Below are 23,930 nucleotides of genomic sequence, written 5' to 3' on the forward strand. Positions count from 1 at the left end.
ATAAACAAATTTTGCCCGTGCCTGTGTGTGTGTATGTATGATAGTGGGCACGTAAGTGTGAGATTTTAAATACTACCAAGCTAAGGAGTCTTTGGTTGAACTTTTCTCAGTTTGAGAGGCTGCAACAATTTCTTTCCTTTCAAAATGGCAAAATGGAACTAACCATTTCACTTTCCAAATTAGCAACAGGTAGTTTGTTTGGAAGGCTGGGGATCAATTTCTCTCCAGCCAGCAAGTCATGGGGTTGTCACTGAAGCATGTGGGTGATATGCTGAACCGCTAAGTTGGCAAATATTGAACTGTTTTAAGTGCATCTATTTTCTGGTTCAGTAAATTTTTTTGTATTAAATTCATTAAACTTGACAGAGTCTAAATGCCACAGCACATACTGCAGAGGACGTAAAAGTAACAGCACTAGCCACAAGAGATAGCAAAAGGTAAAGATCAATATAATTTCTCTCAGATTCTCTTTACTTTTTTTCTTTCCTATTAAGACTGGATTTTTTTTGCTAAGGTTAAAAAGTACTGTGTGACTTGGAAAGTCAAGTTGAATCTGGTTATTTTCTGAAAATTTGAAGAGACATTTCTTTGTCAGTCAAGTTGCCCTCCAAACCGCGTTCTTAGAGATGATGACATATGTGACCTACAATTCAGGATCATTTAATAACTTGGAAGAGAAATGAGAAACAAAAATTACACTCTGTTATCCACAGTTTGGAGGAATCTTGTAGTTTGGCAATTTGTAAAAATACTGAATCAAGGACATACTTGAAGATTTATAATGAGGCCTTGATAATGATTATTCTTCACTTGGGATTGAAATGTTCAAAAGAATAATAAAGGTTTCTGAACATGAACTGTTACTTTGATTTGACATAATTTTGGGGGAGAGTCATTTGTTTTTCTTAAGCACTACTTTGCCTCCAACAAGGAGTAGACATGGCAATTCAGAAAAGTGGAGAAAAGTATAAAGTACAAGGAATTTCATTCTAGCATGAGTTGTAACTATTGAAATTATAAAATTGATTTTATACTCCATATGAAAAATAACAATCAGTAAAGAACAATTTTCCGGTAATTTCTCTCAACAAAATATAAAACAAAATAATCAATGACAGAAAATTGTGAAAACCCCAAAGTACATGTAAAAAATAAGAATACAGGTACTAAATATGATTCTTTAAAGCTTCCAGAACACATAAGGCAGAAGTGATGCAGCCATCAAAGTTGGACTGAGTAAATCCATCCCCTCCACACACAAGAAAAGGTTTGAGATGAAGAGTCATTTGACCAGGAGAGTTGGCAGCAGCATTTGTAACCTGAAAATGTTAAAAAAATAATTGAAATTGACATTCTATGCTCTGTTGTGCTGTCACGTCAATGCCCACCTGGGGAACGTTTCTCTACCTGGAGAAATCAAGGTGTTTCACAACGAGCAACGGAAAACTAAGCCAAGGCCCCTTGGCTAAGTTAAGGATTAAGTGCAAACAATATACATTCACAGCTTGACTAGCGAGGCTACATCACAATTTATAAAGTGCCAGATTAGTGCTAATTGTCATTCAGCTTGAAATTTTTCACCATTGGGAGGAAAAAAAAAGTAAGGACCTCCTCCTTCCTCTACGAATGAAAACATTTTCCTCAACCAATCAGTCACAAGGGCAAGGACTACTTTTCCTTTATTCCCACTAAGTAGAACACCATATCCTTTTAATGTCAATTATGTACTGACTTTCAATCTTGGTAAAGAAGATAGCCTGAAAACATAGAATATTTCCAACTAGTTCCATAAATTGCTCCTCTGTGCAAATGTAACCATATCTGGTCTCCCTGGAAGAGCTCAAGAAGTGCATGATTCTTGCCCAAGTGTTTACATTGAAATTTTTAAATGTTTACTTTTTCAGTTATTTGATAAGATAACCAGAAGTGTATTGAACTTCAAAATTAATAGGTCATGATCTGCTAAATTAGTTGAAAGTACAGTTAATCTTTTCATTAGGGAGAACAAAATTCATGAAATCATTCACCTATTATTGAGAACGTGCTATGTGCCAGACAAGGTGGATTCAAAAGAGATTTAAAGGGTCATGTCCTTAAGGAGTTTCCAGTTCAGCATGACTGCTGGCATGTAAGTGTCTAAGGCCTAAGACAGAGTGAAAGGCAAGGTGCTATAAGAATACATGGGAGGAGGCCAGCACACCTGACAGAGGACAGAGAAAGCTTCAAAGGGGCATGGCTGGTCACTTCATGTGAGTTCTGATGGACACATAAAAGTTTGCCAGGGGAGGAAACAGGTATAGGGCTTTCCAAAGAGAAGGAGAAGCATGTGTAAACGTCACAGTCTATGGGTGCTGTTTAGGAATCTGTGGGGCAGGTCACAGTGTCTGTGTGTGTGTGTGTGTGTGTGTGTGTGTTGGGGGAGAGGGCTGACAGGAGGAAGGGACATAACTGAGAGGCTAAATAAGAGGAGTATTTTTATATTTATATTAAATATATATATTTAATATTTATAATATATTTATACTTTATAAATAAAGTCTACTAAGAATTTAGAATTTACTATATATGCACCAAAAGTAGGGAGAATCAGCTGAAGTCTGGGACTTATTTTATTTTGTACAACCAGGTTAATAATATTTGAAATGATGAAAAAGGTATAGAGGTTATTTCCTGGAAAAATTATTCTCTAAATTGGAATGTATGTTGCTAACAAGCATTCAAAGCCAGTGGAATGAGCTGGAGATGAATGTATTTATCTTGGACACTGGTGGTTTGGCTACTGAAGCACCAAAAACTCCCTAAAAAACCAGATTACACAAAGCTATTATAAAGGCAATCTCACTTGGGACTACTTTCCCGCACAACTTCAGGGGGCGCCATTCACATAAACTACAACGTGGCAGTTCTGGTCTCTCTTATACAGTGTTTTCATGAAGAGTAATAGAATAAGGCCCACGAGGATTTGCTTGTTTAAAAATCACACCAAAAAATCAAGAAATGTATAAATGCTATTTGGATTATGGAGCTGATTTAGGTTTTTGATAGGCTGAATTAGTATATGCTTTTATAATTTTTTAAAACCAGAAAATCTTTGCATAGATATTTTTATTTATATGCCATATTTTGCTTTAAAAAAGGAGGTGGTACAATCATTTCCTTCTTGAATCACTTAAGATATGGACCTTTAAAGGCCTGTATCAGATACAAATGTTAAAAGTATCCCCTCACTTTTCTGGAGGTCACTTGATAGCAATATCATCTATCATAGACATAGCAGATAATCTTTTAAGAAAATTAGGTCATAGTTTTAATTTATGTTGAATAATAATTTCTTTTCCCCCCAGCTTTATTGAAGTATAATTGACAAATAAAAATTGTGTATATTTAAGATGTACAACTTGATGTTGTATTATATGTATACATTGCAAAATAATCATCATAGTCAAGGTAATTAATGAGATCTGCTCTCTTAGCAAATTTCAAGTGTACAATACAGTATAATTAACTATGGTCATGTTGCTGTACATTAGATTGCTAGAACTGATTCATCATATATAACTGAAATTTTGTACCCTTTGACCAACATCTCCTTATTTTCCCCTCCCACCAGCCCCTGGCGATCACCATTCTACTCTCTGCATCTACGCATTTGACTATTTTAGATTCCACATGTAAGTGAGATCGTGCACTATTTGTCTTTCCATAGCCAATAATCTTGAAATGGGTAGAAAAGATCTTTGAGTGGCTAAAATAGCACATAGTACAGACACTGAAGCACAGACTTGGGTGTTCAGTCGGAGCTTTTTAATCTCCTGCTTTAGATGGAATTTAAACAAGTTGGATGATTTGATTTGTCAGTGAAACACTAAGGGAGAAAGAAAACTGCTGGGCTCCTATATATTAGTGATTTTAGAACATGACAATTCGTAGTCTGAAAGCAAGGGATGCTGTAGAAACACTCAAAAACCAGACAGGGCTGGGAAAAAGCCTGGCAGTCTGGGGTCACTTAGTGGAGGGCAAATAACTTTCTGGCTCTTAATAGTCCCCCAGGGTACTAGCTATTAGTTTTCCTGAAATCATTAATGCTCATGATGAAGGCCCCAATATTCCAGAATCAACTCTAATATGCATAAAGTATTAATTGTTGGCATTTCTCGAATGTTCACTGCATACCAAATGTGTTACACGCACACCCCACTTAATTCACACAGCAACCTATGAGGTAGTTGCTACTATTCTCATTTTATAGCTGAGAAAGCTGAGACTCAGAAAGACTTTCCTGAGGACAGAAAGCTCGGAGGTGAAGAAACATTCAAACAAAGCAGAACTCCTGAACTCCCCCCTCCAACCCCTTCAGAAATGTTTCCATAAAGACATAATTTAAGTAAAATAAAACAAAAATGTTTAATAGTCATCTGGAAAATTCACATAAATGGGATAACTCATTCATACATATTCATATACATATACCTATATGTGTGTCTATGTTTATACACACACATATATAAATCTCCATTTGTAGTAAAGTTTTGATACATTCCAGCTGACATCCCTGTATGGATAAACCATGGTACTATTAAACATTAGACAAGTATTAAGCAGGAGGTAGCTTAAGGAAAAATGTTCTGCCTAGGGGTGAGGTGGTAATTTATCGGTGCTGTGTAATTTCATTTGATGAGTGGTAAGTGCCAGATGCCAGATCACATGGCTGGAAAACTGGGCCCCTGATTAGCCAGTCTGCAGTTGGGATGAAATCAATCTTGCTGCATTTAGGTGAATTCGCCCATCTTACAATTACCCAATGAGGAAAATATGAAAACATGAAGGGTGTGTTGGCAACCTCCTTCACCCATGTGAAGTAGAGAGCCCTGCAGTGGAGCAGCACGTAATTGTCAAAGCCACAATCTCTCACAGTAATGCAGCCTTTGGCTACGCTTCCAGCCACAGTGAGGAACCACAGCTCAATGACTGTGTTTAAGAGAGATGTCAGGGCTGAAACAACCCCTTGGAAATCCAGGATGCTTGGGCTCACATGTGTGCCAGGGCGGGTAAGAAAGAACTCAAACTGCAGAAGCTGATACTGCGGGTCGCTAATATAATGGCTCTGTATATTTAGGTGATGACTGGACTGGACATACAAATTCAAAGCAGAAAAAGCAGTTTTACAGCTAAGTGATTTAAACCCATGTGTGTCTTGTGACTCCTCTCCACCTGTAGAATAAATTGCAAACTCCTCAGCCCCCCATGGAAGGCCCTTCATAACCCAATCTTAGCTCCATCCAAGCCTCCCCTCTTGCTGCTTCTCTCACTTCTGCCATGTGTCCTATCTACATTCAAACTAAGGTTCTTCAAGCACATCCTCCTTTGTTGTGCTTCTGTGACTTTGAACAAGTCATTCTGCTTAGTGATGTTGTATTGTTCCCTCTCCTTTCTGCCAAGTAATTTGCTTATCCTTTAAGAACTAGCACAAATGTCACCTGCTCAGAGGTCTTCTTGCTCTGCCAGGCAGGGTAAGTGCCTTTTCAGCATGTTATTTATATCTATTATGTTACTTGCTATTTTGCACTGTAATTATGTCCATGCCTGTCTCCCTTCCTAGACTGCATGCTCTGAAAAGTGAGGACTGTGATGCACTAATCTTTGTACCCAAGGCTGAAAATGGTGCCTAGCCCACATGAAGTGTGCAATAAATGTTTATTGAGTTTAAAAAAAGACAGAATATCGTACACATAGTTGATCAAATGGTGTTCATAGGGAACCAGCTACACAAGAAGTGTTGTTCAGTGGCTCCCACAGAGCTGGCAGAAGCTCAAATGGAAGAGCTATTGTATTTAGAAGGCTCTCAGTAATGATAAATGTCTCTGCGAACTGCTGTATGTGAATGTCTCCTATGTCATGTATTAAATTAAACTACAGAAATTTGCTGATTCTGTAGGTCAGAAATGGTAAAATACTGTCAACTTTTATATGATTTAACCTAATAGTTTCTTTTTATAATGATTATTAATTGTGAAAAGTCACACAAAAATAGTCCCTTGGGGGTGAGAATGAAATTAAAGATGAAAAGAAAGAGGGAGGCAGACAAGTAGGCTAAATGGGTATTTCCACAAAATTATAGTTGATGGTTAGCAAAAAAATTCAGTGACACACATGACAATGTACCTTCTTTCTTCCAAACCTATGTTGACAGCTAAAGCTTGTCCTTGGACTGTCAGAAGTCTACCCATAGAACAATCTCATTGATTTGGCCTACACGGTGGCTCTATTTTAGGGTGACCAGTTCTAGTTGGCCATTCAGCCCATTTGTTTACTTTCTGAAATATGGCACTAGGTGATATTCAAGTGAGCTAGGCAAGAATTAAGGTCTCATAAGCTTTAATCCTAGCTGTGCAACTAACTTGAAAGAACTTAGACAACCTATGAACAATCAGGTGCTTGCTGCAGCTTGTTATGGATGTAGATTATACTTCATTTCATTGAATCTAAGGCATCATCAATATTTTAAGTACCAATGAGAAATTTTTTTAAATGGTGTCAGCATGACACAAAACTTTATTTTATACTTACTAGAGAAGTTCTTTTAGAATTATCTACATGTAGATCTTTTGCAAACATAAAAAGGAAATCAAAGAGGAATAAGTTGGTTAGCTTTTCCAGAATCTTCACATTCAGAGTTTGACTTCTGTGAAGCACTCTTTCACTAAGGGTGTCAATGTCCATGCTCTTCCCCACACAACCTGTCCTCTGTGCAGCCTTGAGCGCTGGCCATGCACCATTTCTTACAAGAGTGCTCCACTGAATTGTCCTTTCTGGGGTTTTCCTCCAAGACACTGATACCTGTTCTTCACGTTCTGATTGTACACTTTCTCTCCAGTGGGAAAGAAAGGTTTTTAGGTAGCAACCAAGGCTCATATTCTTTTCTCAAATGGTCCTTAAATTATTTGTTACTTTAAATATCAAGGGGTTGCGGTGGTGGTCCCACTGTTAGACCACTAACAATAACCAAATTCACATGTGTGAACACTACATCCTGACGGTCTCCTGGTGCATACCGATTTGATGGCATCTTACAATTGATAAAATATGGCAAATATTAAATAGGGTAAGAGAAGAAGTACTTGTTATGCATTTACTAACTTACTAGTTAGTAAATGCATAACTAGGACAAAGATACTGAATGGCAGGATCCTTTAAGCAGGGCCTTTTCAGGCAAGAAGCATCTCAGTGTCAGGATTTCTAAGGTCTTCAGCATTGCTGGTTTAAACCCTCCATTTTCTCAATTCACCCAAATGAGCAGCCTCAGGTGAAACTGACAGAGATGGACTGGTTATCACAGAATCGATTTGTTCATTTACAAAGGTAAATTTACCGATTCCAGAACCGAATCTTGTTGTCTGCCCAGACCATTCATCTTAGTGGGCAAATTTCCTCAACTGTAACATAGATTATAGGGGTGACACATGTGCGGTATCTCCTGACAGACATCACTAATCAATTGTGGCATTCTTCTCCACTGAGCCCAGAAGTGGCTTCAGCATCCTTCTCACTTCATCGCTTCAGGCAGCCACTACCAGTCAATTGGAGTTGGCACTTGAGAGGAATCCTATATACCAATCCTGGATTAGAAGATTGCAGAGCAAACACGTAATTAGAAATAAGAGAATTAAATATTCTTTACTGTTTCCCACCCCCCACCCCCCCACTTTTCCTGTTAAGCCAGGAGAGTCTGATGCATTGCCTTTGTCCAAAGCAGAGATATTTCAATGCCAAGAATTAGAATCACATCGGGAGCCATTTCCTCTAATGATGCTGGAAGCTCAATTCCAATTCCTTCTAATAACCTTCTAGTAACCTCCTTCTAGACCATTGCCCTTCCATGGGTCACGTCGGGTCTTTGACTGCTGGGTGAAAATAAAGTACATATATTTTGTCTACAACCATAGTCCTATAAAACTGTGTGTTACTAGTATCAGGGCTTGTAGGAAGATAGAGTTGGTGCAGGTAATTCAATACCTAAAGAACTTTGAAAGTACTAACAAAAACAATAAAGTGACTAGCAAGATTAATAACATTTTCCCAGCCTCTAAATCTAGGGACATCTTTGCAGCCTAAACTCTGGGGCTTATGCTTCCTCCTTTGAGATGTAATAGGTCCTGAGGGGAAGCTGCTTCTAAAAGAGACCAATTTGACCAAAATTAAAAATATCCAGGATATAGCCTTCTTCATCAGTCCATCATTTTACCAAAGGGGAAATGTTATTTCATCAGCACTTACACTTTTGCTGAAGAGCATAACATGGTGGAAAACCCAGTGGTTCTTGAGGCCTCTGTCGCAGCCACTATGGCACTAAAGGAAGAGACCTCTGGAGATTTTCAGTTTTTTTCTTAAGGTTTTCATATTTGCTGAAGCAAATATTTGTTTGCTTGTGAGAAAATGTAAACATGTACAAAACCAATACGATTCCCCTGTGGTACTACTGCCCTCCTATTTCTCAATTGCATTTGAAAGAATTCACATTAAAAAAACGCTCTGGTGTTATAAAAGACTGTAGGTAATTTTATTGTTTGCTTATGTTGTTCTACATTCTTCAGGGTCACTTTATTTAAACTTGGGTATGCCTGAGTCTTGACAGCAGATGGAGATGTCTAAACCATCACTTGTGCTTTTGATACACACACTACATTTTTTTTTTTTTTTTTTTTGCGGTACGCGGGCCTCTCACTGTTGTGACCTCTCCCGTTGCGGAGCACAGGCTCCTGATGCGCAGGCTCAGTGGCCATGGCTCACGGGCTTAGCCGCTCCGCGGCATGTGTGATCTTCCCGGACCGGGGCACGAACCTGTGTCGCCTGCACTGGCAGGCGGACTCTCAACCACTGCGCCCCCAGGGACGCCCCACACTACATCTTTTGAATCGGTTTTTAATCAATTCCAATGTCAGAGGGTGACTTTCCTTAAACTGTCCCTGGATTTCAAGGAAATGTTATTGTCTCCTAGTTGCATACTAACTTGATTGGGGTAAGCTCTGAGTAATAATATCTTTGTGTTGGCATTTCCCCTGTCCATTGTGTTTGTGAGGTACTGACCACACTGGCAATATGAATACCTAGGAGGCCTGAGATGGTATGGAGCTGATTCATACATTTCCTCACTTCCTCTACTCTGCTGCCAGTGTAAACCTGAACCCATGCCATAGTACATAAACAGCAGAAATTGAATATTTGGTTAACTTATTCTTTTAGAGCCCATATGCAAAGCTCAAAGGTAGTGGTTCCCAAAAGTCAATCTATGGCAAGAAGAGAAAAAATAAGAATTATGAACTTTTTCATAGAGCAAAATGTATTCTATTTATAAATTGTTATGAGGTGATATCTTTACTACATATTTTTGGGTGGGTTATTCTTTGCATTAAATGCTTGTAGCTATATTTTACTTTTTAAATTCTTAATTGCAGAATAAAAAGATAGCAATATTATATTGGTTCCCAAAATAGTTAGAGGGATTTTACTAGTCCATGAAGTAAACATGCTTGGAACCACTGCTCTGGGGTGAGGTGCTTGATGTGGCTCAGAGCAGAGTCTCTGTCAGCCTGAGGAATGTTGCCCATAAAAGAGAGGTTGGGGAGAAGCAAAGGTCGGCTTTGAAAAACTATCAGTAACCTCAGGTAACACTGGACAACCTAAGTTTGGACTTGGTGAGTGGATGAGTAATTTTAAAAAATGGAATAAAATCTTGTGTAAAACTTATTTCCCAGAAACTTGCACAACCTCCCTTTTATATAAATATTAATCTAGATAGACCTAGAATCTGGGGTAAAACATTTTGCTTGTTTACCTGAAGTGAAATTTTCAGGTAGTAATCATAAAAGGTGTGGAGAAAAATAGGAATGGGGGAAAAAGACTTAATCAAATGTGGAATACATACATACCTCCAAATTGCAAGTACCTAGAAGGTAAATGTGGTTTGTATTGATTCTCTGTTTACATCTTCCCACTGTTACCATATTCCCAAGGCATTGATTATAAGCATCTATATATGCCTGTTTACCAAAACAGGGAGAAATGTAAATAAATGAAGGAGAGACCATAACTTATGCTGATGTCAATGGAAATGTTTGTTTACATATTTATAGATGGGGAACTAGTCCAGGCACTCTGAAAAAGATGAGACTGTAGTGTTGTGACAATATTGAAAAATACTACGGACCCCTAAGTAAATTTCTGTGATACAGGAAAGGGAGATCTGAGAAATGAAAGTTGAATACAGATTTTTTTAACAGTACAAAATGTTTTCTATTGGCCATATAAAAATGTAATGTGTCTATCCCTTTCTCTTATTTTTTTTAAGGTCCCTCTGGAGTTTGATGAAAAGGCAGTAAGATGTCGTTGATTCCTCTACATTTAATTCACCAAATTACAACTTGGTAAGAGATATTTGATGTCTAAAAGCCTTTTGAGTCCTCAGAAATAGAAAGCTATGGGAACTGTGTTTTATTCATTCTTGTATTTCCAGCATCTCCATTTACATCTCCATTGTACATGGTTGGTATCGAATAAATGTTTGCTCAAAGGATGTATGTACACGGGCCAACAAAAAAACTAATTCAAACTTTTGAAAGCTTTAAATTCTCAGTGTTCAAGTGGTCTTTAAATGTGGTGGAATTTTTTTCTCTATGAAAATAACTTCCCTTGGTTTCTCTGTCTCTGAATTTTTCTTTTTCCTTCTGTGTCATCACACCTCACCATTCTAACTCCTTTCTTGAGCAACTTCATTGTCCAGGAAACAACTATTCTGGTGTCCAAAATCCTTGCGCTGACACTTATGTCATCACTCCTGGAAAGCTGAATTCTCTGTCTCTAGCTCACATTTTGTAGAGTCCAGGCAAAGGCACTAGGAATATTTGAATCAGTCTGAATTTCAAATAGGTAGTAAAGATGGTTTCATACCCAGATAATTCACCCTCATCTCATAAAATGTCATTGTATAAAGAATACCTTGAAAGGGGTATAAAATAGAACTAGATGAGTGTGTATGTGTGAATGCCTATGTGTGTGTATAAAGGGATATACAGATGTCTGCCTTTATTTCAAAAGATGGAGACCATAGTGACACAGTCTATGCTATTTCTATAGCTTATAGCTAAACTGCACTGAGACTGCACAGACATAAAGTCTAAATAATCCTTTAAATAACTTTTTCCCTCGGAGATGGTAAATACATTCTTGAAAGCTACAGGTGTGACAAAGGATAAAAAACACAGTTTTTCTGGATGACCTAGCCAATTTATGTCTAATTTTTTTATCTTTTAAAAATTCTTTCTTAGAAGAGTCAACTCTCCATGTGCAGATTTTTGTGGCACAGCCAGAAATCACAGACATATGGAATATATTTGTTACATTCTTAAGAAAACTGTTGATAAGGATTATTTCTTAACCATATACCGCATATTATTGAAGATAAGTGATACTCAGAACTGGGATAATAATGATACATTCAGGGTGCTGATGATACCACTTAATCTATTTTTAGGTATATTTCCTTAAAAAATATTGTACCTCTTTTGGTCACTCGTGTTTGAGGCTCTCAATCCTATATTATGTTATAGTACTTAATATTCATAAAGAGCTTTATCAACACATGGTTGATTTCCTGCAGAGATGGTACATTTTAAATTGGTTATGTATTATGTGCATCATCTTATCTTGCCTCTGTTCTTCTCACCTCTCCAGTGTTCTATTATATTTAACAGTGATTTCATAAACCCGTTTCTTTGTTGTGCTTTAGGGAAAGGTTTGCTTGTATTTTGGGCTTCTGGCTACAGAGCTCTGTATCTGGTACACAGAGAGCTGCTGTAAAATTACTATTGGTTGCAATACCCTAGGTGTGAAGAAAGTGATGTGGTTTGGTCAATTCTCAGTGTAGCTTTTCTCTTTATTGGTATTTGTCTATTCTATTTTAATAAAACATTGGGTAGATGCAGGCAGAAAGCGCCACAAATCAGTTCTATGATCCATGTAGCAGCTTTAGTGCGCTCGAACTGCAAAGGACATACTTTGCTGAAATTGTATATTCAATTGGTGATGTCTACATTGAATTCTTTTAGACCTATTCTGTCTTTTAAAGTCCTGAAAACACTGGAGCAGTCTACTTTGATGAGGACATATTCAGAACAAGCACACAATAAAGAATGAGATACTGTTTTCTCTATAGTACTGTGGCAGTAATAATGGACAAAACAACAGTCGTATTACATTTCCCTTTAAAGTTTTTAATTTAATAGAAAGTCGTTCTGTCCTTCAGCAAGTTTTAGTATATTCATTCATTAACTCCTCAAATATTTGTTGTGCCCCTGGTAGCTGCCGAGCACTGTATAAGGTGTGAGGTTACAAAAACCAGTTCCTACTTACAAGGTGATTTAACAGACTTGAATCCTTTTGTTTTCATCTAAATATAAATGTTGCATCACAATCTCCCAAACTATCCAATTGCTTGGGCTCCAAGGATGTAGAGGGCCAAAAATGCTTTTGATTTTGAGTCGAGAGAGAAACTTAAAAATCGTCTTTCCTACTCAGCTGAGCCTAATCACTACTTCTCCCCCACTTAAGTTAATAGCTGCTTAATTTCCCACTAATTCAATCCTTCTTCATCCCTTCTCCCATTCCCTTTCCCTTCTTCTTGACAACCGAGAAGCATGGCCATTATTTCTTTCTGGTTCTCATTCATGTTGAACAGACCCAATAGCTTTTTGGTTGGGTTCTGAAATTATGGCAAAAAGACTGCAGCCATTTTGATCATCAGGTCTAGAAACAACCCTCTTTCTACTTTTAATACTGTGAAAATAAAAGGGTCAATGCTTGTGCTCCTCAGACAATAATGGAGTTAAAAAAACAAGTGGTTTTTTAAAGGCAGATTAATTGAGGTATAATTTACATACAGTAAAATTCACTCTTTTTTATGTGTACTGTTCTATAAATTTTGACAATGTACACAGCTGTGTAACTACCACTATAAAACAATATAGAGAACGTTCTCATCAACCTCCCCCAAATTCCCTGTGCCTCTTTTTTTAGTTAACCCCATTCACCCAATCACAGCCCCTGGCGTGAGTGTTTTGTCCCTACAGTTTTGCCTATTCCAGAAAGTCATACAAATAGAATAATATAGTATGTAGCCTATGAGTCTGGATTCTTTCACTTAGATAATGCTTCTGAGATTTACTCATGTTTATTGCAAATATTATCAGTTTGTTCCATTTTATTACAGTGTAGTTTTGCATTTATGGATGTGCAACAGTTTTGACCATTACCAGGTAATTAATATTTGAGATATTTCTAGATTTTGCCTATTATTAATAAAGCTGCTACAAACATTCACATATAGTTTTGATGTGGATATATGACTTCATTTCTCTTGGGTAAATTCCTAAGAGTGGGGTTGCTGGGTCATATAGTAAGTGTATATTTAACTTTGTAAGACACTGTGAAACTCTTTTCCTAAGGGGCCATGCCATGCTGCACTCCCACGGTGATACGTGAGAATTCCAGGTGCTCCACATCCCCGTCAGCATTTGGGGATGAATTTTTGATTTGAGCCATTCTAGTAGGTGTGCCATGGTATCTCATTGTCATTTTAATTTGCATTTCCCCAAGGACCAATGATGTTCAGCATATTTTTGTGTGCTTGCTTGCCATCCACATCTTTTTTTTTTGTGGGTGGTAAAATACACGTAACATGAAATTTATCATTAGTAGTCACTGGCAAACATTTATTTTCTGTCTCTATGAATGTGCTTATTCTGGATATTTCATATAAATGGAATCATTCAAGATGAGGCCTTTGTGTCTGGTTTCTTTCACTTAGTGTAACATTTTCAAGGTTCACCCATTCTGTAGCATGTACCAACTTCATTGCTTTTTATGGCTGAATGATATTCCATCTTATGAGTATACCACATTATATTTATCCATTCATCAGCTGGATTGTTTCTACCTTTGGCTATTGTGAATCATGCTGTTGTGAACATTTGTGTATACAGCTTTATGTGAACACATGTTTTCAATTCTTTTGGGTTTATACCGAGTATTGGAATAGATTGATCATACTGTAATTCTATGTTTATTTTATTCAGGAACTGCCAAGCTGTTTTCCACAGTGGCTAAACCATTTTATATTCCCACCAGCAAGGTACGAGCATTCCAATTTCTCTATATCCTTACCAGCACTTATTTTTCGTTTTTTAAAAAAATTATAGCCATCTTAGTGGTTGTGAAATGGTATCTCATTTGGTTTTAGTTTGCGTTTCCTTAATGACTAATGATGTGGGCATCTTTTCATGTGCTTGTGGACCATTTGTATCTTCTTTGGAGAAATGTCTATTCAAGTCCTTTGCCCAGTTTTAAATGGAACAGTTTGGCTTTGTGCTATTGATTTATAAGAGTTCTTAATATATTCTGAATAGTAGACCCATATCAGACAAGTGATTCACAAATATTTTCTCCTATTCTAGGGTTGTTTTTTCACTTCCTTGCTAATCCTTCTGTGCACACAAGGTCTGAATTTTGATGAAGTCCAAATTACCTACTTTTTTTTTCTTGTTACTTATGCTTTTGGTTTTATATTTAAGAAACCACTGCTGAATACAAGGTCATAAAGATTTATCACCTATGTTGTCTTCTAGGAGTTTTATGATTTTAATTCACATATTTATGTTTTCAATCCATTTTAGGTGAATTTTTGCATGTGGTGTAAGGTAAGGGTCCAACTTCATTCTTTTGTATATGGATATCCTGTTGTTCCAGCACTATATGTTGAAGAGACTATTCCTTTTCCATTGAATGTTTTGGGGAACCTTGCCAGAAATCAACTCACCACAGGTATGGGTTTATTTCTGGGCCCTTGATTCTATTCCATGATCTATATGTCTATTCTTATGTCATTACCACACTGTTCTGATTATGGTAGCTTTGCAGTAAGTTTGGAAATCAGAAAGTGTAAGTCCTCCAACTTTATTCTTTTTCAAGATTGTTTTGGCTATTTGGGGTCCCTTGCAACTCCATGTGAATTTTTGAATTAGCTTTTCCATTTCTGCAAAGGCCATTGGGATTTTGATAGACACTGTAATAAATCTGTAGGTCACTTGGGATAATATTGTCATCATAAAAATATTAAGTCTTGCAATCTATGAACATGAGATAACTTGTATTTATTTATTTAAGTCTTCTTTAATTTCTTTCAGCAATGTTTTGTGGTTTCATTGTAGAACTCTTACACCTCCATGGTTAAATTCACACCTATCCTTTGTGAAGTGCTCTTTCAAATCTTTTGCCCAGTTTTAAATAATTGGGCCATTTGTTTTCTTATTACTGATTTGTGAGTGTTCTTTATATATTCTGGATACCAGTCTTTTATCAGATATATGTTTTTGCAAACATTTTCTCCAAGTCTATGGCTTGTCTTTTCATTTTCTTAACACTGCCTTTCAAAGACATTTTTAAAATTTTGATCAAGCCCTATTTATCAATTTATTCTTTTATGGTTTGTGCTTTTTGCATGCTATCTAAGAAATATTTGCCAAACCAAAGATTGTAAAGATTTTCTCCTATGCTTTCATCTAGAAGTTTTATAGTTTAAGGTATTATATTTAGGTCTATGATCCATTTTTAGTTAATTTTTGTATACAGTGTGAAACTTGGACTTCTGAATGTAAAAGTGACATATTCAGTTTCTATTTTGCTGCTCACCCATTGTGTCATGTTAGGCAAAGCAGTCAATTTTAACCTCAGTTTCCTCATTTAAACAAAGATGCTTCCTGATCTGTCAGAATTGTTGTGAGGATCAAATGAAAACAAGTATAAAAGTACTTTCTAAAATCAGAGTATAAATGTTAATTATTATTTCTAACTGACAGCAGCCAACAGAATGATGGTAGAAGAATGTGTCATAAATGGAGGAAAGCCAGATCTCAATTACCATCAGTAGAGTGAGTGTTTAAAAGCAATAGATTTTAAATAGACCTGTGTTTGAATTACATTTTTGCCACTTCCTAGTGGATGAACCTCACACAAGGCACAGAGCTCTCAACTCCCCAACTTTCTGACCTATGCAATGGAGAAGGAGTATAAACCTTCACAGGGTAGAGATAAAGCGAGTTACATACAGAGTCTAGTGAGCTACAGAGTAGGGGACTAATAAATGGCATTTTTGAGAGAGAGAGAGAGAGAATGATTATGCATATACACTGTCTAATAAAATGATGATGTAGATTGTCATGGTTTATATGAATGCTATAACAGATGACGGCAAGATCAAGATGAAAAGCAAGAATGTATCTTGCACTCTCCTGCCTCTGGAAAAGTGTACACAATGTTAGAACATCATTCCAACATCATTCCCTTTGCCCCTCTGACTTAATCTTGTAGGATTTAGCTCAAATGACATGTTCTTTTAGGAAGCTATTTATTACCACTTTCTCCTCAAATCTGCTCTCTGTGCACACAGTACATTGTGTATCCCTTTCTTAAAACAAACTGTACCATATCATGATTATCTGCTTATTGGTCAGCCTTGTTGATTATATGGGAAGGTCCTTGAATGAAGGGAGCTGTCTTTGAGTCTTTAGAATCCAGTATAATGTCTGGCACATAGTAGGAACTCAATAAATGTATGCTAAATGAAAAGATGAATATATATTATTAATTTCTAATGCTGGTATAAATAGCGTTTGTTAACTGAACTTTTTAGTTCAGCTTGTTAGTTTTAGAGCATAATACTGATGTCTATTCTAAACAGACCAAGTGGACTTTCCTTTATGGGAAAGGCCTATTTCTTTTAGGTTGTCCACACCCATATAATAACATCGATCATCCAGTTTTCAGTAGTAATACTGGGCGCAGATGAATATATTTTGCATTTGTACAGGAAAAATGACACAGCCTCCTTTTTAAAGTTTTCTGTAAAGTAATGCTGTTCAAAATAGCTTTTTTGGAAAAGTGTGATGCTGACTACATGGCAGGGTAAGTTCCTGTCATGAGTACTTGAAAAAAATGATTTAATTAAATTCATATGTGTTAAAACGTTGAATAGCTCATATAATATGGAATTTTATGAAAAGGGGAAATAGTTGCCCATATAAACTTCAATTAAACTGTGACTGAACATCCCTAATTCAATGATCAGAATTTCTCAGCTGATGATCTCATGCATATGTAGTTACCTCAGAATAAAGTGAAGCAACTGGCTAGTTCTGTGCCAGTGAGAAATAGGTGAGAGATTACTCAAAGGAATGCTCAAGACTGACACCTGTTAGATTTCCTGCTCTTGGTAGATTGGGTCATGCCATAGTCCATCAATCCCAAAGGGCCTGTTTTGGCTCTCCATAGGTTACTTACAGCACATAGGCAAGAGTGTTCTTGTGGCCATAATTTCATGCCAGGAAATTTTGACTCATGTCATAAATTGTGTTAAATTACCAGACAAGATAGTTTCGGAATGAATGGCAAGAAGCTGAAAAATCTATAAGCTGAAAAAAACTGACAAGAGTTCCTTGTCCTTGTGTCCACAGGGATACACCACTTTTATCTCGTCTGATGTTAACAGTCCCTATGGTATGACTTAGTGTCACAGCCCCTGGCATTGAGTCAGTCCTTCTGAAATATCCTTGTCCAGAACTATCTGTGGGGGTCCGGAGGAAGATGGCGGAAGAGTAAGACGCGGAGATCACCTTCCTCCCCACAGATACATCAGAAATTCATCTACACGTGGAACAACTCCAACAGAACACCTACTGAACGCTGACAGAAGACCTCAGACCCCCCAAAAGGCAAGAAACTCCCCACATACCTGGGTAGGTCAAAAGAAAAAAAGAATAAACAGAGACAATAGGATATGGACGGGACCTGCACCAGTGGGAGGGAGCCGTGAAGGAGGGAAGGTTTCCACACACTACAAGCCCCTTCGCGGGCGGAGACTGCAGGTGGCGGAGGGGGAAAGCTTCGGAGTAGCGGAGGAGAGCACAGCAACAGGGGTGCGGAGGGCAAAGCGGAGAGATTTTGGCACAGAGGATCGGTGCCCTCAGGCACACACCAGCCCGAGAGGCTTGTCTGCTCGGCAGCCGGGGCGGGCGGGGCTGGGAGCTGAGGCTCGGGTATCGGCTTTCAGTCGGAGCGCAGGGAGAGGACTGGGGCTGGCGGCAGGAAGAGAGCCTGAAGGGGTTAGTGCTAGCCCGGAGGGAGTCCGGGGAAAGGGTCTGGAGCTACCGGAGAGGCAAGAGACTTTTTTCCCTTTTGTTGCCTGGTGCGCGAGGAGAGGGCATTCCCCTCCCTCCCCTCTGCCTGAGTGAGCCAGAGCCCCCGAATCAGCGGCTCCTTTAAACCCGTCCTGTCTGAGCGAAGAACGGACGCCCTCCGGACGCCCTCCGGCGACCTACGCGCAGAGGCGGGGCCAGGTCCAAGGCTGAGACCCGGGAGTTGTGAGAGCAGAGACAGGGAAATCTCTCTGTGCAGCCTCGGAGGCAGTGGATTAAAGCTCCACGGTCCATTTGATGTGCCCTCTGTCTATGGAGTGTATGAATGGACAGCGAATCATCCCAAATTGAGGAAGTGGACTTTGAGGACAAGATTTAAGACTTTCCCCCCTTTTTACAACGAATTATCCCAAATTAAGGAGGTGGACTTAGAGAGCAAGATTTCAGACTTCTCGCCCTTTTCCTCTTTTTACAACGAATTATCCCAAATCGAGGAGGTGGACTTGGAGAGCAAGATTTTTGATTTTTCCCCCTGCCCTCTTTTTGTGAATGTGTATGTGTAATCTTCTGTGTAAGATTCTCTCTGTATAGCTTTGCTTCCACCATATGTCCCTGGGTTCTATCGGTCCGTATTTTTTTTTTCAATAATTACTTTTTAATTTTAATAACGCTACTATATTTCATACTTTATTCTATTTTACTTTACCAGCTCTTTCTTTTTTTCCTACCTTCCCTTCCTCCCTCCCTCCCTCCGCTCCTCCTTTCCTTCTTTCTTTTTCTTTCCTCCCTCCCTCCCTCCCACCCTTCTTCTTTCCACTTTCTTTTTCTTTCCTTCCTCCCTCCCTCCTGTCTTTCTTTCTTTCTTTCCTTCCTCCCTCCCTCCCTCCCTTCTTCCATTCACTCTTCCTTTTGCTTTCATTCCTCCCTCCCTCCCTCCTTTCTTTCCTTCTTTCTTTCCATCCTTCCTCCCTCCCTCCCTCCTTTCTTTCTTTCTTCCTTCTTTCTTTCCCTCTCTCTTTCTTTCTTCTACTAATTCTTTCTTTCTACTTTTTCTCACTGTTATTCTGAGCCGGGTGGATGAAAGGCTCTTGGTGCTGCAGCCAGGAGTCAGTGCTGTGCCTCTGAAGTGGGAGAGCCAACCTCAGGACACGGGTCCACAAGAGACCTCCCAGCTCCACATAATATCAAGCAGCGAAAATCTCCCAGGGATCTCCATCTCAACACCAGCACCCAGCTTCAGTCAACGACCAGCAAGCTAGAGTGCTGGTCACCCTATGCCAAGCAACTAGCAAGGCAGGAACACAACCCCACCCATTAGCAGAGAGGCTACCTAAAAACATAATAAGGCCACAGGCACCCCAAAACACACCACCAGACGTGGACCTGTCCACCAGAAAGACAAGATCGAGCCTCAACCACCAGAACACAGGCATTAGTCCCCCCCACCAGGAAGCCTACACAACCTACTGAAACAACCTTAGCCACGGGGGACAGATACCAAAAACAACGGGAACTACGAATCTGCAGCCTGCAAAAAGGAGACCCCAAACACAGTAACATAAGCAAAATGAGAAAGCAGAAAAACACACAGCAGGTGAAGGAGCAAGATAAAAACCTACCAGACCTAACAAATGAAGAGGTAATAGGAAGTCTACCTGAAAAAGAATTCAGAATAATGATAGTAAAGATGATCCAAAATCTTGGAAATAGGATAGACAAAATGCAAGAAACAGTTAACAAGGACCTAGAAGAACTAAAGATGAATCAAGCATCGATTAAAAACACAATAAATGAAATGAAAAATACTCTAGATGGGATCAATAGCAGAATAACTGAGGCAGAAGAACGGATAAGTGAGGTGGAAGATAAAATAGTGGAAATAACTGCTGCAGAGCAAAATAAAGAAAAAAGAACGAAAAGAATAGAGGACAGTCTCAGAGACCACTGGGACAACATTAAACGCACCAACATTCGAATTATAGGGGTTCCAGAAGAAGAAGAGAAAAAGAAAGGGACTGAGAAAATATTTGAAGAGATTATAGTTGAAAACTTCCCTAATATGGGAAAGGAAATAGTTAATCAAGTCCAGGAGGCACAGAGAGTCCCATACAGAATAAATCCAAGGAGAAATACGCCAAGACACATATTAATCAAACTGTCAAAAATTAAACACAAAGAAATCATATTAAAAGCAGCAAGGGAAAAACAACAAATAACACACAAGGGAATCCCCATCAGGTTAACGGCTGATCTCAGCAGAAACTCTACAAGCCAGAAGGGAGTGGCAGGACATAATTAAAGTGATAAAGGAGAGAAACCTGCAACCAAGATTACTCTACCCAGCAAGGATCTCATTCAGATTTGATGGAGAAATTAAAACGTTTACAGACAAGCAAAAGCTGAGAGAGTTCAGCACCACCAAACCAGCTTTACAACAAATGCTAAAGGAACTTCTCTAGGCAAGAAACACAACAGAAGGAATATACCTACAATAACAAACCCAAAGCCATTAAGGAAATGGGAATAGGAACATACATATCAATAATTACCTTAAATGTAAATGGACTAAATGCTCCCACCAAAAGACACAGAGTGGCTGAATGGATACAAAAACAAGACCCATATATATGCTGTCTACAAGAGACCCACTTCAGACCTAGAGACACATACAGATTGAAAGTAAGGGGATGGAAAAAGATATTCCATGCAAATGGAAATCAAAAGAAAGCTGGAGTAGCAATTCTTCTATCAGACAAAATAGACTTTAAAATAAAGACTATTAGAAGAGACAAAGAAGGACACTACATAACGATAAAGGGATCGATCCAAGAAGAAGATATAACAATTGTAAATATTTATGCACCCAACATAGGAGCACCTCAATACATAAGGCAAATACTAACAGCCATAAAAGGGGAAATCAAGAGTAACACAATCATAGTAGGGGACTTTAACATCCCACTTTAACCAATGGACAGATCATCCAAAATGAAAATAAATAAGGAAACACACGCTTTAAATGATACATTAAACAAGATGGACTTAGTTGATATTTATAGGACATTCCATCCAAAAACAACAGAATACACATTTTTCTCAAGTGCTCATGGAACATTCTCCAGGATAGATCATATCTTGGGTCACAAATCAAGCCTTGGTAAATTTAAGAAAATTGAAATTGTATCAAGTATCTTTTCCGACCACAATGCTATGAGACTAGACATCAATTACAGGAAAAGATCTGTAAAAAATACAAACACATGGAGGCTAAACAATACACTACTCAATAACGAAGTGATCACTGGAGAAATCAAAGAGGAAATTAAAAAATACCTAGAAACAAATGACAATGGAGACACGACGACCCAAAACCTATGGGACGCAGCAAAAGCAGTTCTAAGGGGGAAGTTTATAGCAATACAATCCCACCTTAAGAAACAGGAAACATTTCGAGTAAACAACCTGACCCTGCACCTAAAGCAGTTAGAGAAAGAAGAACAAAAAACCCCCAAAGTTAGCAGAAGGAAAGAAATCATAAAGATCAGATCAGAAATAAATGAAAAAGAAATGAAGGAAACAATAGCAAAGATCAACCAAACTAAAAGCTGGTTCTTTGAGAAGATAAACAAAATTGACAAACCATTAGCCAGACTCATCAAGAAAAGAAGGGAGAAGACTCAAATCAATAGAATTAGAAATGAAAAAGGAGAAGTAACAACTGACACTGCAGAAATACAAAAGATCATGAGAGATTACTACAAGCAACTCTATGCCAATAAAATGGACAACCTGGAAGAAATGGACAAATTCTTAGAAATGCACAACCTGCCAAGACTGAATCAGGAAGAAATAGAAAATATGAATAGACCAATCACAAGCACTGAAATTGAAACTGTGATTATAAATCTTCCATCAAACAAAAGCCCAGGACCAGATGGCTTCACAGGCGAATTCTATCAAACATTTAGAGAAGAGCTAACACCCATCCTTCTCAAACTCTTCCAAACAATATCAGAGGAAGGAACACTCCCAAACTCATTCTACGAGGCCACCATCACCTTGATACCAAAACCAGGCAAGGATGTCACAAAGAAAGAAAACTACAGGCCAATATCACTGATGAACATAGATGCAAAGATCCTCAACAAAATACTAGCAAACAGAATCCAACAGCACATTAAAAGGATCATACACCATGATCAAGTGGGGTTTATTCCAGGAATGCAAGGATTCTTCAATATACACAAATCAATCAATGTGATACACCATATTAACAAGTTGAAGGAGAAAAACCATATGATCATCTCAATAGATGCAAAGAAAGCTTTCGACAAAATTCAACACCCATTTATGATAAAAACCCTGCAGAAAGTAGGCATAGAGGGAACTTTCCTCAACATAATAAAGGCCATATATGACAAACCCACAGCCAACATTGTCCTCAATGGTGAAATACTGAAACCATTTCCACTAAGATCAGGAACAAGACAAGGCTGCCCACTCTCACCACTCTTATTCAACCTAGTTTTGGAAGTTTTAGCCACAGCAATCAGAGAAGAAAAGGAAATACAAGGAATCCAAATTGGAAAAGAAGAAGTAAAGCTGTCACTGTTTGCAGATGACATGATACTATACATAGAGAATCCTAAAGATGCTACCAGAAAACTACTAGAGCTAATCAATGAATTTGGTAAAGTAGCAGGATACAAAATTAATGCACAGAAATCTCTGGCATTCCTGTACACTAATGATGAAAAATCTGAAAATGAAATCAAGAAAACACTCCCATTTACCATTGCAACAAAAAGAAAAAAATATCTAGGAATAAACCTACCTAAGGAGACAAAAGACCTGTATGCAGAAAATTATAAGACACTGATGAAAGAAATTAAAGATGATACAAATAGATGGAGAGATATACCATGCTCCTGGATTGGAAGAATCAATATTGTGAAAATGACTCTACTACACAAAGCAATCTACAGATTCAATGCAATCCCTATCAAACTACCACTGGCATTTTTCACAGAAGTAGAACAAAAAATTTCAAAATTTGTTTGGAAAAACAAAAGACCCCGAATAGCCAAAGCAATCTTGAGAACGAAAAACGGAGCTGGAGGAATCAGGCTGCCTGACTTCAGACTATACTACAAAGCTACAGTAATTAAGACAGTGTGGTACTGGCATAAAAACAGAAAGATAGATCAGTGGATCAGGATAGAAAGCCCAGAGATAAACCCACGCACATATGGCCAACTTATCTTTGATAAAGGAGGCAGGAATATACAGTGGAGAAAGGACAGCCTCTTCAATAAGTGGTGCTGGGAAAACTGGACAGGGACATGTAAAAGTATGAGATTAGATCATTCCCTAACACCATACACAAAAATAAGCTCAAAATGGATTAAAGACCTAAATGTAAGGCCAGAAACTATCAAACTCTTAGAGGAAAACATAGGTAGAACACTCTATGACATAAATCACAGCAAGATCCTTTTGGACCCACCTCCTAGAGAAATGGAACTAAAAACAAAGATAAACAAATGGGACCTAATGAAACTTCAAAGCTTTTGCACAGCAAAGGAAACCATAAACAAGACCAAAAGACAACCCTCAGAATGGGAGAAAATATTTGCAAATGAAGCAACTGACAAAGGATTAATCTCCAAAATTTATAAACAGCTCATGCAG

General features: G+C 38.2%; 1 protein-coding gene across 1 annotated transcript in view; it reads right to left on the reverse strand.

Annotated features, from left to right (window-relative positions):
• Window positions 1-1,166: 1,166 nt before the first annotated feature.
• RNLS (renalase, FAD dependent amine oxidase) overlaps window positions 1,167-23,930 on the reverse strand; it is a gene marked incomplete at both ends in the record, with an annotated part of 268,919 nt that continues 246,155 nt past the window's right edge. Inside the window, one exon of the mRNA XM_079706430.1 lies at window positions 1,167-1,319. Coding sequence (XP_079562556.1) covers window positions 1,167-1,319 — 153 coding nt within the window. The remainder of the gene's footprint in view (window positions 1,320-23,930) is intronic.

This window comes from Hyperoodon ampullatus, assembly GCF_949752795.1.
Source record: "Hyperoodon ampullatus genome assembly, chromosome: 1".
NCBI classification, from domain to species: domain Eukaryota; kingdom Metazoa; phylum Chordata; class Mammalia; order Artiodactyla; family Ziphiidae; genus Hyperoodon; species Hyperoodon ampullatus.